This window comes from Daphnia pulicaria, chromosome 1 (assembly GCF_021234035.1).
Source record: "Daphnia pulicaria isolate SC F1-1A chromosome 1, SC_F0-13Bv2, whole genome shotgun sequence".
Lineage (NCBI taxonomy): Eukaryota > Metazoa > Arthropoda > Branchiopoda > Diplostraca > Daphniidae > Daphnia > Daphnia pulicaria.
In genome coordinates this window covers 33,885,800-33,900,683 of record NC_060913.1, presented here as the reverse complement: position 1 = coordinate 33,900,683, position 14,884 = coordinate 33,885,800, and the positions used below count along the sequence as shown (strand labels likewise).

At 37.3% G+C, this 14,884-nt stretch overlaps 1 protein-coding gene and 1 long non-coding RNA gene across 2 annotated transcripts in view; both read right to left on the bottom strand.

The window, feature by feature from the left end:
* Positions 1-3,553: 3,553 nt before the first annotated feature.
* Positions 3,554-14,884, bottom strand: part of LOC124321045 — a 20,718-nt gene continuing 9,387 nt past the window's right edge. Inside the window, exon 3 of the long non-coding RNA XR_006914114.1 lies at positions 3,554-3,703. This is a non-coding gene — a long non-coding RNA (uncharacterized LOC124321045). The remainder of the gene's footprint in view (positions 3,704-14,884) is intronic.
* On the bottom strand, positions 9,906-10,835 carry LOC124321043. The gene is made up of 2 exons (XM_046783955.1): positions 10,463-10,835; positions 9,906-10,381 (listed from the first exon to the last, which is right to left on the bottom strand). The coding sequence occupies exons 1-2, from the start codon at positions 10,795-10,797 to the stop codon at positions 10,126-10,128; spliced, it is 591 nt and encodes a 196-aa protein (XP_046639911.1). The 5' UTR covers positions 10,798-10,835; the 3' UTR covers positions 9,906-10,125.

The following is a 14,884-nucleotide window of genomic DNA, read 5'->3' as shown; positions in this document are numbered from 1 at the left end:
ATCGACAAAAAGTGCCGTAAAATCAGCCTTCTACCACCTCAGACTCATTTTCTGCATTCTTCCTTTTCTCCACCAGTCAGCCACCAAAGCACTTGTTCACGCATTCGTGATGTCGCTTTTGTAAAAAATTATTGAGCACGCTTTCTTTAAACAAATCCATGCTTATCTGGAGACTGAATCTCTTTTCATTCCGGTGCAGTCGACCTACAGACCGTTTCAGTCGACTGTAACTGCCCTTCTGAAAGTTGCGAAAGATTTATTTTTCTCTGTATACGAAAAAGATGCCTTCCTTGATCAAAGTTCTGCTTTTGACCTTGTTGACCATCAGATTCTTATTGATCGACAAAAAGTGCCGTAAAATCAGCCTTCTACCACCTCAGACTCATTTTCTGCATTCTTCCTTTTCTCCACCAGTCAGCCACCAAAGCACTTGTTCACGCATTCGTGATTTCGATTTTGTAAAAAATTATTGAGCACGCTTTCCTTAAACAAATCCATGCTTATCTGGAGACTGAGTCTCTCTTCGTTCCGGTGTAGTCGACCTACAGACCGTTTCAGTCGACTGTAACTGCCCTTCTGAAAGTTGTGAAAGATTTTTTTTCTCTGTATACGAAAAAGATGCCTTCCTTGATCAAAGTTCTGCTTTTGACCTTGTTGACCATCAGATTCTTATTGATCGGCTGTCTTCTAGATTTTTTTTTCCGTGGCCTCACCCCTGTTTGGTTTCGTTGCTGCCTCTCTAATCGACGTCAATCTGTTAGTGTGTCCGGCCAATTTACATCCACTGTTCTTCTCTCTTCTGGTGTCCCACAGAGCTATGTCCTCGGACCTATACTTTTCAATTTATACACAACCCACCTACCTACCTAGTGTAATACGCTGATGACGATCGGAAATTTTTATCGTTTGGGATCTCTGTTGATGGTGCGGACCAACGTCGGTCTTTCTCTTCCATATCGGCCTCCATTGTTGAAACGAGAAGATTCGGTGCGCTTAACAGGATGAAGTATAGTGACTCGAAGACAGAAGGCATGATGGTGTACTCGAAGTATGGAGCTAAACCTGCCCGTAATCCTCTAACGGTCGGTTATGCTGAGATTCAACCTGTCTCTTCACTGCGAAGTGTTGGCGTGATACTTGCGCAAATTCGGTCATCCTGTATGAATGCATTCTTCCACTTCCAAGAGGTGTGTTTCCCAGATCAAGAAGTTCCTTTCTCAGTCTGCCCTTTCCAATCTCGTTCATGCCTTCGTTATCTACCGGATCAACTACTGTAATTCTCTTTTTTCTGGACTGTCGTAGACGTCTCTTGATCAACTCCAATTATTGCACATTGCGTCTTCTCGGAAATGTGATCTAATCACCCCAATTCTCCTAGACCTTCACTGGCTTCCTGTCGCGTTCCGCGTTGATTTCAAAATCGCGGTTCTCACATAACGATGTCTGAATCGTCTTGCCCCTCGATATTCTCTAGACCTCCTCCGTAGACCTATCTCCTCCCGTTTGGCACGTGATAGGCTAATATCAAAGCCTTGAACTATGACGTATGGTTATCGTTCTTTCAAGGTATATGTTCCGCAACTTTGGAATTCCTTCCCGCAGTCTATTCGTGTCTCATCCTCCCTAGCTCAGTTTAGTTCCTGCCTTAAAACCCACTTGTTTAGTGTTGCATTTAGAGATGAAATTGATAGACGTGCTCGTCAGGGAAAAAAGCTCATTTTATCATGAAATTAGAAAAACCGCTATATTAAATGGAATAAATTATTATTATTATTACAATAAGTGTGGGTACAATAAGTGTGAATACCAAAATATTTGATCCAAAAAATGTCTTAATTGAAAACATGACATAATTCGTACAAAATGAATCCTGATCGCCATACGCATACAGAACACTACGACGTTTTAATTATTATAGCTGATTGCTGGTACTTTCAAAAAAAGTGAAGGAAGTTGGCTTGTTTATGAAACAATACAAAAAAATCACATCGAAAATCATTCAATATCAGTTGCAGAACTATAGAAGATAACATTAAAGCATGTTACATAATTCAGGAACCAAGAGTCTGATGCCTGCAATGTGTTCAAGGATGTTGAGAAAATCTTGATTTGACGGGCTTATTTTTTTAATTTTACAAAAAAAATCTCGAAAACAATCTTCGTTTTTAGATTTTTCGCGTCATATTCAATGTAGTCATTTTTTGTGAATTGAAAATAATTTGTATTGCCCGTGATGTCCCTTTCTTCCACCCCCATTCCCACCAACGCGTCCCTTTTTCTCTCTTAAACAGACATCACAGGCGCTTATGAGAGGGCAAAAAATTGGCGTGGGTGGAAGAAAAATGACTCAAATAGTCCCTGCCGTTCGGGAGGTTTTTTATGTTAAGGTTTGGGTTTTTTTTAATTTTTGCCTTTTGGGTGGGGGGGATCTTTGTTATGGCTTTTTTGGAAAAAGCGAAAAAAAAAATTACCATCGGTTACCCCTTAATTCAAATCCAAAAGGAAATAATTTTCCGGATTGGATTGGCCGAGTGATATTGTGAGAACTTTTCTCAAAGGCTGCAGTCTTCGTCGATGATATATTCCATAAAATGTCAACATATTTTAAACAAGACGATAAATGCCTCAAAAGTTTGGAGGCATACACACAGCCGTAGCCGTATAGCCAGCGTCAAGGACAAGTAAGACACAAATACGACAAGCTAAAGACGGGGAACGAGCAAGCCAGTAGCAGGTCGAATAAATTTTCTGACACTTGACTCGCGAAAGGGTGAATCAACACTAGCCTAGGTGAACAGCCCAGCGTTGAATGAAGAAGAACTGCAATTGATGGGGTTTTATACGACAAACAGGTCAACGCGATCACCAACGCAAGGTGAGCGTAATGAAAGGATGGAAAGGCAAATGACTTGATTCCAGGAATGAGGGAGGATATTTTTCCAAGAAAGAGTGAGCTGATTCATTCCTTACAATATGTAATCTAGTAAAAGGGCTTATTTGAAAAAATTTCCCACCCATTCTAGTCACCATTTTTATTCGATCTCCCTCGTGCTCCTTATGGATGACAGCCAAAGCATACTAGTTCTCTGCACCTTGGGCTGAATAATACTCGCCTTTAGACTATATAAGAGGGCTTACAGTATGTTCCTAGATCTAAAGTGAAGGCTAATATAGTCATTCTGCTTAAAATACGAAGGCAAACCTGCTCTAAATTAATAGACAAAGTAGAAATTAATAATTACAAGAGAAAGGGGTTGTTATTTGTGCGCATTTTCCCTTGTTAACCCAAACCCATCTACCCCCTCTTTTCTTAACTCTACCCTTTAACATCACTAACTATTTTACCGCGATACGGGGGACGGTTAAGCAACCCTTTTACGGAACGCAAAATGAAATTTACGAAGGCTAGATTAGCTAGAGTTCTAGAATTAAACGGTGATGTGACAGAATAGTGGCGATTGATAGAATTTGTCTATCAACCTTATTCTCTATTCATTTAACATCAGGTAAAAGGGTTGCTTAACCGTCTGACGCATCGCGGTAAAATAGTTAGTGATGTTAAAGGGTAGAGTTAAGAAAAGAAGGGGTAGAGGGGTTTGGGTTAACAAGGAAAAATGCGCACAAATAACAACCCCTTTCTCTTGTGATAGGCTCGCACTACCGGCCAATACAGATTAAAAAGGCGTATATTTGAGCACAAGGTCTTTTGCGAACTCCACCATCATTTCTTTCTCTACTACTACCCTAGCAGAGGCTAGCGGATTGCTGATAGCCTGTGCCTTCGCTTTCATGAGAATTGAAGCATCCCTAGAGATGTCCAGGTTGGTTGGGCAGGTATGAGGTACTCTGAGGGTGAAGTTGGCATCGCATTGCGACACCCAAGAACGGCAGAAATTCGGGTTTGTGTGCTTATTACAGCGCTACGCTACCGATCGCTTGTTGGTCCGCTTCACGTGGTAGCTGTGACCAACCCCATCGAATAACGTCTTGCGCTCGCTGAAAAATAAAACATGTTACTTTGGAAATAAAACATAAACGAAATAATTTGCATAGTTCTTCATAGCTTTCTCCTTGATGTGCCAGACAGGCTCATCATCGTCGGATGACTCGAGATCATCATCTCTATTATCGACATCCTGGATGGCTATTGGCTGGTGCTGCAGCAGTTCGACAGTGTCTTCCGAAACTGGAACGGGAACTTCAAATCGGTTACTAGCATCTCCAACGTGAGTGATAGTAAAAGTTACTAGAAAGAATTTCGATTAAATGAGATAAAAGTACACTTATTAACAACCAACCTGCCACGCGAGCTTCGACTGTGATTGTCACCGGTAAAGCGTCAATAGGAGATACTCCGAATGGCAACAGTCCAGGTCCGTCGATGTTCATCGGGGAGGAAGTATCAGGCATTGAAGCTGCAGCAATTGCCAAAAAAGTTGGACGGACTTCCGGTTCCGGTTCGGGCAGTGTAGCAGGCAATGGGTGCTTACGCTATTAAAAAAAAAAACAGTTACTTAACCCGTGGCGCCACTCGCGGGTGGTGTTGGAACCAGAGGTATATGGGAGGTATTAGAGGCCATGATAGGACGTCACTATTCTCATTTAGAAGCTTAAGTCTACCACATTCTCCCTCTCTCCCCCTTATTACTGTTGGTAACTTGCGTTACCAATTCTTCATTTAACATTTAACACATCCATCAACTACCAGAAGAATTTCAAAAGTTCAAAATTTAGCTTTGACGGGATTCGAACCCGTGTAGCCTGGACCGAAAGGTTGAACGCTAACCACTTAGCTAACTAGTCGACACAAATGGTATAACAATATGAGTTCCGTATTCACAGCAATTACTTCTTTAATATATATAAAAAAAAACTTACTGGGCGTCCACGTCCACGTTTAACTGGTTGATGAGGCTCAGCACTCACGATAATTCCACCAACACATTTCACGCACTTGTAGTTGAACACTTTCCTGTCTTTCTTCATTCGGACATAGTCAGTGCTGGACAAAGACTTTGGCATACACTGACGATGCATAAATCCCCGGCACGACACACACTCAATAATCTGGGGTTTACGACCAGTGATGGAAATTTCACAAATGCAGCAATCCATGATGAGAAGTAATTTGCGTGAGTTGTGAAGACAATCAATCTTAAAAAACGAATAACATTCAATTTTGCAAGTTGTGTTGATGAAGACTACTCCCTTGTTGCCAGATTGTATAATTTGTACTTGGACACAATTCACTGTTATCAAAAAATTTCTGGTTGCTAAAGGAGTCGAACTCAAGACAACTGCGTGAAAACAAAGAGCGCTAATCGACTTACCAAGGTGATGTTCAAACGCAATTTGTATTTATGTTCGTTATAAAAAAATACACATAAATATGAATAAAAAACTTGGGCCCGTATGACGTTAAAAACGACGTACGGGCCTAAAAATTTACGACATACGGGCCTGGGCCCGTATGTCGGGGCCCGTATGGTGGGGCCCGTATGTCGCACACCCGATAGGAGACACTGAATACAACATCATCCAACGAAGGAAATACTTCCCTCTCTCATGTCATCATCACCTCTCCCATAAACAGTAGCAAATCGATTACATAATCAATTTACAGAACATTTGACTTCAAACATCTATCTTCAGTAGCTTGTATACTTGATTGTGTTTTCATCCTATTAATTCTTACTTCATTGCGATATTGATCTACTTCAACAAAATAGCGTACTTAACCATTTAATCCCCGAATTTATGTATAAACATTACAGAGCAATCACCATGTACGAAACCTTCATTCAGCCCATTCAATTCCAACAAATATACACCAACGAACTCAAACAAATGACAACGAATAAGCGATCTTCAAAAAGAATCTGAATACGAAAAATTTTCACTTCAACATTTCTTCTCAATACATCACATTGGTTCAAAATTTCCGTTCGATCAAGATTTTAGAATTTTTTTGTTATCCAAAATTTTCCATTTCCATTGCCCCCTAGCCTTTCAAAATAAAAATTGTTAAATGTCAACAAAAATTCAATCGCTTCAATAAATTCAAGTGTTTGCACGTCACTTTTATTTCATAAAACCTTCAATTATAAAAGAGAAATAAAACAGTTCGACATAACCAGTTTTGATTTGATTACGTTCAAAATTTGAATTCCTTAACAAAGAGTCTGTATTGGTTATTCATCCGGCCCGCTTAAACAGCCATTGCATAGTCTAACACACTTAATTTGCATAATTCAAGCGACAATAAAATAGTTGACATCACAATGCAATACCTGACATGAAAACTAACTAGATGAATCAAGTAGAAAACCAATTTAAGTTACCTTACAAGGTTTTTTGAAACCTCTTATTCAGTGTAAGAAGACAGGTTATCACTAATATGAAGCACAACGAGTAACCTGAGCCCTGGTCAAATCCGGGGAACTTTTGTCTAGCGTAAAGTCGGACTGTTTTGCTATTCGCTTTTCTGTAGCTTAGTCATCTGCCCGTAATAGATTTTATCGTGGGAAATCTTCCCAGTACCTTACTTGAAGATTTCGTCATCACGGCGATGCTATAGACATCTGGTGGTGATGCTAATTGTTGCGTCATCAAAGATTGCGTCATCACGGCGACGACATCTGGTGGTGATTTGTTTGGGCATGTTTGGGCACGTTCCATTTTGGGGACGGAGCCTGTGTTGACACATTGTTGACACAGACACAGGCTCCTCCCCCAAAAGCTTGTTCTTTTATTATATATGGACAAGGAACCTGAGCCCCGTTCAAATCCGGGGAACTTTGGTCTAGCGTAAATTCGAACTCTTTTGCTATTCACTTTTCTGTAGCTTAATCATCTGCCCGTATTAGATTTTATCGTGGGAAATCTGCTCAATGCCTTACTTGAAGATTTCGTCATCACGGCGGTGCTATAGACATCTGGTGGTGATGCTGGTTTTTGCGTCATCAAAGATTGCGTCATCACGGCGAGGACATCGGGTGGTGATTTGTTTGAGCATGTTTGGGCATGTTCCATATATAATAAAAGCTTTTGGGGGAGGAGCCTGTGTTGACACAGACACAGGCTCCTCCCCCAAAATGTCCGTGACATGAATAAGCCCCTCCCCCAAAAGCTTGTTCTTTTATTATATATGGATTCTTTTTAATGAAATTTTTTCTGTTTCAGAGTGCCCAATGAAGACTTCTTTCTCTGTTTCATCAGAGAATCAAAATTGACGTCATATACTTTTTCTTATTTTATTTTACTGGTAAATGTAATTTTTTCACTAGACATGTTGGGCCATAAGATTAGCATAGGCCAAAATACCCTCACATTGGAAACAACACAACCCACTAGAGAGGCATTTTGTCTTTAAATTTGTAAGTTTCAAATTGAATTTAAGGTTCACATATGGTTTATACAGGGTTTTTCCTTTACATTTATAACACAGGTTAGAAAGCTGATTTGTTCTTTTTAATTTTAAGACCATCGGGGGTTTGTTATATTGTAAAACAATGAAACAGTGGCCCCAAAAAGAAAAATCGCGTCAAATATTCCAACAACAATTCCCTAAACATGAATTCTCCAAATATGGAAAAAAGTAACTGCGGAAAAAAAAATCTCAAAATAGTAATTATATAGAGACTAAAAAGACACTTTTTTCTTACTAGAACATCAATCATGCAACTTACATGTTTTTTATTAAATTTAATCTAAATCCATATAAATGCTTCAACCTGAAATTTCCCAATTTTTTGGTACGCTGTTAATTTTTTATCATTTTGCTACTTTTCTCTATTGTTTTTCAAAGAAATGGGAGACATAAGGATACCTGCACTGTTCAGCTTGATTAATAGCATTAAATAGCATAAAGATACAAAATAAGTTGTGGATTTCGTTATTATTGAATTATTTTGTTATACGAAAAAGCGAAAATTAACGTCCAAACAAAAAACTGTAAAATGGTATCAAACACTAGAACTTTTAGGTTTTACCTGAATTGATTAGATTAGTGGTTATAGAGCTAGAAAATGAATCTAGAGGTCTAGATAGTTAAAATCCCGCCTTGGAATTTTTTTTTTTACCAAGCTTTTAAGGAGGCTAGACTACTTATTGAGCCTACTTAACTACCAACACCATAGTTGCATTACACAGCTTTATCCCCGAGGGATTTAGTTAACTAAATAACTGAAGGTTTAGAGGTCTTTATAGCAGCATAGGCTCCTCCTCCATCGGTCGACCTGAAAAGCTTTATTGTTTTTTTTTAACCAATAGGAATCGTGAAAAGTGAAAATGGTCAGTATTGATGAAACAATCATATTTCCAGGCTATTACAAGCTAAACCTGGTAGATTTTTATTATGAAAAATGTAACTAATGATGATTTATAGCATTTTTAAGCTTTACACATCAACCAATATGACGTTCTTATCTTTTAATTTGCAGTTAAAAGAGTAAAAAATCGGCCATTTTGTATTTTTTTAGCATTTCAACATTTCAAACATAGATGGCACCACTTGTTAAGTAAACAATAGTAACTAGACTGAATTGTTATTTCAAACGGTTGAATAGTGGAGTCAAGATAATTTTTGACTGGGAACAAATTGCAACACGAAATGTTTTTCATGAAAAATTTTTTATTAGTATAATTTTATATTTGTTCTAAAAACCTTCCTCAGAAATAATAATTTTTACTATAAAAAAATAGAAAACAAAATGTAAAAAATAGAAAAAGTATTAGAATTCTGATAAGAAATAAAAATAATTTTTTTTTACAGCTAATAAATGTTTCTCGTCTTTTTATTGATCAGAGTTCTAATTTTTAATGTTATAGCTATAACGATGTTTTATTAATTACATATACTGTGAGGGACTATGTCTCAAATTTTATGAAATCACCAAAAGGTCTTTACAAGGGACCTCATGGCGGATAGTCCCTCCGTAAACTCATTATATCTAGTCATGTAGTTGTCCTAAAGTTTTGATCTTTTGTACAAAATTAGTTAAGATATCAATTTTATTAAATAAAAATGTCGTTTTGAAAAATATTTAATAGCTCTTTTGTTATTTATTGAGAAAGTTCGCAGAAAAATATTTTTTCCGTTCTGGTTCATAAAAATGCCACCGCATTCAGATGGCGTTTGGTTGTTTGTTTTCTTAACTTTTCAACAACCAAACGCCACCAGCCACCTGTATGTGGCGGCTTTTTAATGAACCATCGCGGCAAATAATTTTTTTTGCGAACTTTCTCAATAAATAACTAAAGAGCTATTAAATATTTTTCAAAACGACTTTTAAATTTAGAAAAATTGATATTTTAACTAATTTTATACAAAAGATCAACATTTTAGGACAAATACATGACTAGATATAATGAGTTTACGGAGGGACTATCCGCCATGAGGTCCCTTGTAAACACCTTTTGGTGATTTCATAGAATTGGAGGCATAGTCCCTCGCAGTATATTAAATTACTAAAACATCGTTAAAGCTATACCATTAAAAATTAGAAATCTGATCAATTAAAAGACGGGGAACATTTATTAGCTGTCCAAAAAAATAGTTTTTATTTATTTTTACAATTCTAATATATTTTCTAATTTTTATATTTTGTTTTATATTTTTTTTTATAGCAAAAATTATTATTTTTGAGGATGTTTTTTAGAACCAATATAAAATTATAGTAATAACAAAGCTCATGAAAAACATTTCGTGGTGCAATTTGTTCCTGGCTTTAATCCTGAGGGTGCCCAAGGGGATTTATTTAGTAGGAAATATTGTTTAAATAAGGTCAGAATTTAAGTACTTAAAACCATGTAAGAGATCCTGGCTTCGCTGAAGTATGAAAAAATAAGTAGGGAGCCGCTCCTGTGAATTTCTTTGAAGTTTGATCAAAATTATAAACTGCTAATTGCTGCAAAAAAACATGTATTTTTTTTCTTAGTGGATTATTGTTTACGTATAAATATTTCACACTGGCACCTTCACAGACAGTGGCAAATTCATTATGAATTTAAAAACTGATGATGTTTTAGATTTTTTTTATGTGTTGAAAATAATAAGAAACGTGTTCCCGTATACTTATGTCGATACAACAATATTCGTTTGTGGATAAAAAAGTTATTTCTGCACTAGCCGGCTAAAGGTAATCCTGAACAAGTTGGGTAGTTCGTGATGCTGCTGCAAAAAATAATTAACGAACGAGTTGCAACAGACGTTGCAGTTGTGATAATAGTGGACGTTCCATAGGCTAATTTAAAACGGTGAGTTCCAGGAGAGAATCCTTCCGGAAGACTAAAACCTGACTGAATGGTAAGTGGAATCAAATCAGTTTCATTGACGGTTACTGTCGAAGAAGGATTGTTATTTTCGTTGTGGTCCGTAGATCTATATAAAAATACAATATTGATTGTTTTCAATTTTCAATCGTGTTACTGTATTCTTAGTTAAAAAACAATTATAGTCAACCTTTTAACTTGATTGATTGAGAGAGAGCCATCGTTGAGTTCTTCTTCGTCTTCGTTATAGAAGAGTCCCCTACTCACACGTGCTTGCTTATTTTCCCCTTCAAATAAGATACCACGACGACGACGCCCTCCTACTGAACATGCTGCCATTGCAGAGGAGGAAGTTGTGCAAGTAGAAGTAATGCCAATTGTTGTTGTTGAAGTAACTGTGGACAGAATAACAGTGAATGTACTTAAAAATAATCGGGAACTTGTTTCTTCATTTTTTTCAATATTTTGAGCTAGTGTGGTGAAAACAAAGATTAAAAGTAAAACGCTAATAATTCGAAAATACATGTTTAATCAAATAGTACTAGTTATGTTCTGTTTGTCTTCGCTCAGAACTACTGTGATTAAAAAAACTATTTACAAACTATTTATACTTTCAAATATTTCAAACACGCCCACAAAAATAAAATTTGTGTTTCTAAAATATAGCCAAAGGGGTTCTTGACTCTTTGTCTGGGATTGCTGACAGAAGAACTCCAAAGAAAGAAGAACTCCTAAGGCACACGAACTTGATCGAAAATAAAACCATAATATTTTATGATTTTAAAAAAATAAATAAATGGAGAATTGGGCAAGTAGGTAGCAGGGTAATTTGGTTCTTAATTTACAATATGCTGAAATTTAGTGGCAATCTTGAAAAAATTACAGTTTTGCTCGTTAAATTTCTGCATCTTACAAAAAATTGAAATCGTGTAAATAGCAGTGTAGTCGAAAATCAAATAAAAAAATTTAATTGTACGCTTAAATTTCACAAAAATCAATAAAATCTCAAATCAAATCATTTATTACGCTTCGTTGCAATCAAACTAAATATACAGTAGCACAAGAAATTTGGAAACGCGCGAGAGAAGCTTATGTAAAAAGCCGATTTTCGCCTCGTTCCCAAAAATAAGGTTTTCGGCGGAGGGTATTGAATTTTTTTGAAGTAGTCATGAGGGTTGGCTACTTCCTGATTTTTTTCATATTTTTATATCTAAGGGGAGGGAAGATAGAAATAATAGGAAACACGATGTAGAATCATAGTATACTTGAGCCACACCATAATGCCCTATGTTTTTCTTTTGGCTTTCATGTCAACGGTGTCTAATGGGCAGCAGCCCTCTAATAAGCAGCAGCACGGGCTGCCATTAGAAAAGACTGAGATTCAAATTTTAAAATTTAATCACCATTTAGACGTTCTTCATTCTGATGAGATAATATACTTACATAAAGTGAGCAACACGTGATGTTTGAAATGAACAATGAAAATCATTCCATTTCAGTTTCTTTCATTATCAATGGAAACTGAAATTTCTCGCAGTAAAACACTACTGTCTTTCCATGATCAACTAAAACTTAGTTAAGAGAATTTCGTCATATAATCAGAGGCAAAGAGTGTAAGAAGTAAAGGGTCGAAGAAACTTATGCATTTTCCGGAGCAAGATAAAAGTAATTTGGTGTAAAACGGAAAATTGCATCGTAAGCACTCTAAGCTACGTCTCACCTTGAAACGAGGTAGCCTGGAATGCTGAAAAGGCGTTTTTCTGATTTTCATTGAGTTTTGTTTTTTCCTCCTCTGGAAAGTAAATCAGTTTCCTCATCCTATAGCATTTTTTCTTAAAACAAAGCTTTGAATTTATCTGTCAAGCCGCTAGGGGGTTTGAAACAGAAAAAATCGCTGTCCTTTCTTTGCAGGATACTGTAATTGTGAAGAATGTTCTTTAAAAAAAGGTACTAGTGACATGTAACCATAAGCAAGTATTTAATCTAAATCGCCATAGGATTGGAAAATGACACAAAAATCATCCGTAAACTTTCGATGAAAACCAGAAAAACATCAGATGAAAGGTACCAGCGGGACTTCGATATCCCATCAGGTTATTGTAGCCCAAGAGAAGAAACGACAAAGAAAATGTTTGTGACCTCTTTTTTTCTAATTCCGTATTGAAAGGTTTTGTTTTACCTCCACTAAAATTGGGTTTTCGTTCGGTGATGTTTTATTTTCATAACGCGCATAATTTAAACAAATCAAAAATACATCAAGAGAGATTGGAGGCATACACACGGCCCTTTATCGTGTAGCCAGCATCAAAGTCTGCAGAGATAAAAATAAGACAACTTTAAAACGGAGAACAAGCAAGCCAGCACCAGACTGAATAAACGGCCTGAAACTAGACCTGAGAAGGGGTGAGCCAACACTAGACCGACTAAACAGCCTAGCATTGACTGAAGAAGAACTGCTTTGGGTGGGGTTTTATACAATTCAAAACAGGGTCAAACGCGATCATCGACAGTAGAGTTAAGGTTAGTGAGGGTCATAAAAAAAGAAGGGGGAATGATTTGTATCGAGGTCAGCGAGAGAGCAATAAACAAACGAGTGGATGAACTATTTTTTGCAGAGATCTAGAACGCTGACAGCCAATCCTTACATACCTTGGGGCCATGAAAGATTGCGTCCCGTTACAAAACAAAACAAAACACAAATACTGAAACTGGTAAAAGAAAGAACTTTGAAAACTGACAGGAAACATCGATGAACTGGGTAGCGTAAACTTCGAGCGTTCAAGCGAATGAGTGAAATGGGACTGGTCTCGGTGCCTCGTTGCCGATGTGACAGTCAAAATAAAAATAAAACGTAATAGCGAGAGAAATGTCAGATTTGATCTTCCTTAAATACAAGACAGGTTGCGTCTTCTTTTGTCCGTAGCCGAATTCTTTCTTCGTGAACTTACAATACATGGAGGTTCAGAAATCAGTTTGGTAGATAGCGGCGTCGTAACAAACTCTTCGGGGTGAATTTGGATCATCCTCGCCGTCGCCATATGAAAGATTTTGTTTTACCTCTACTCTAAGCGGGTTTTCGTTCGATGATGTTTTATTTCCGTAACGCGCATAATTTAAACACATCAAAAATACATCCAAAGAGATTGGAGGCATACACAAGGCCCTTTACCGTGTAGCCAGCGTCAAAGTCAACAAAGACACAAAAAGGACAAGTTAAAAACGGAGAACAAGCGAGCCAGCACCAGACCGAATAAACGGCCTGACATTAGACTCGAGAAGAGGTGAGCCAACACTAGACCAACTGAACCGCCTAGCATTGACTGAAGAAGAACTGCTTTGGGTGGGGTTTTATACAAGTCAAAACAGGATCAAACGCGGTCATCGACAGTAGAGTCAAGGTTAGCGTGGGTCATAAAAAAAGAAGAGGGGATGACATGTATCGAGGTCGGCGAGAGAGCAATAAACAAACGAGGGGAATGAACTAATTTGCCGAGAACTAGAACGCTGACAGCCAATCCTTACAATATTAATCTATTTAAATATTTAAATTTATTTAGTATCGAACATCGCTCCCACAGTTAAGGACTCATCCAAACAATAAAAATCCAAAACATTTACAACCCACCCGACTACATCTTAAAAACAAAAATCTTGCAAAACGACACTTTTCCGAAACTCGAATAGCCTGACATTTAAAAAAAATTTGAACGAATAGGATATCACCATTTTGACGAGTTTGAGAAAATTTTACACCTATTTATGAATATGGTTTAAAGCAAATATGTCAAAATTTCTCAGACGGTAACTTTTTACAGCATAGTAATAGAATGTAACCTATGAGGTTCAGCGATCGATACCTCACTAAGTATATTTTAGAAAGAATACTAGAATAATTTAACCCGCCCAAGACCGAGTTTCTAGCGCACTAGACTTGTATCCAGCACAGCCAAGTCAAAACGGGGGTTATCTATGAACCAGTGTTTCGGAATTGTTCCATCCATTTCTTGACTTGTTCATCCTCCAACGTCAGCCAGTCGTCGGTGTTTTTTTTTTACTTTCTTTTCTTTGAATCATTCATCGTTGAATTTTGGTTTTGTGCTGAGACTTAAATATTTTCTTAAATATACTTAAATATTTTCACATATTTATTGGTTTTTACCGTCTTTTTCCTTCATTGTGAAATCTCTCGGGCTCGAGTATCGGTGAAGATATCTTCTATTTTTGTACCATGAACACTATCTTTCCGTCGCTCGTATACTTATATTATCCCTTGTATCCACCCTTCCTATTTTTCCCCGATCATTCGCCAATCCTTTGTATCCCGGTCCCCTCTTTCCCCCCCCCCCTCATTTTTCACTATCGTCCTCCTCCCTACTATCCCTTCCTTCCTGTAATCCTCCCCTTGCACCCTCCTTGGGACCTATTGTTACCCTTCCCCTTAATGTCACATGTATTCCGTACTTATCTCGATGAGGGATGGAACAGCGGGCCCTTATTTCCTGGATTTAATGCTATAACCACTGAGCTGTTGAGTTGTGATATCAATTAATCAGGGGAATAAGTCATAAATCACGTGAGTAAATTTATATTTGACCTAAATTGGAAAAATTAT

What these genes read in the sequence shown, in the direction of transcription:
- LOC124321043 (XM_046783955.1), bottom strand. Translation starts at nt 10,797, where the DNA reads ATGTATTTTCGAATTATTAGCGTTTTACTTTTAATCTTTGTTTTCACC. An exon ending in TCAATCAATCAAGTTAAAAG is followed by an intron (nt 10,382 to 10,462) that starts GTTGACTATAAT and finishes ATTTTTATATAG; the next exon opens with ATCTACGGACCACAACGAAA.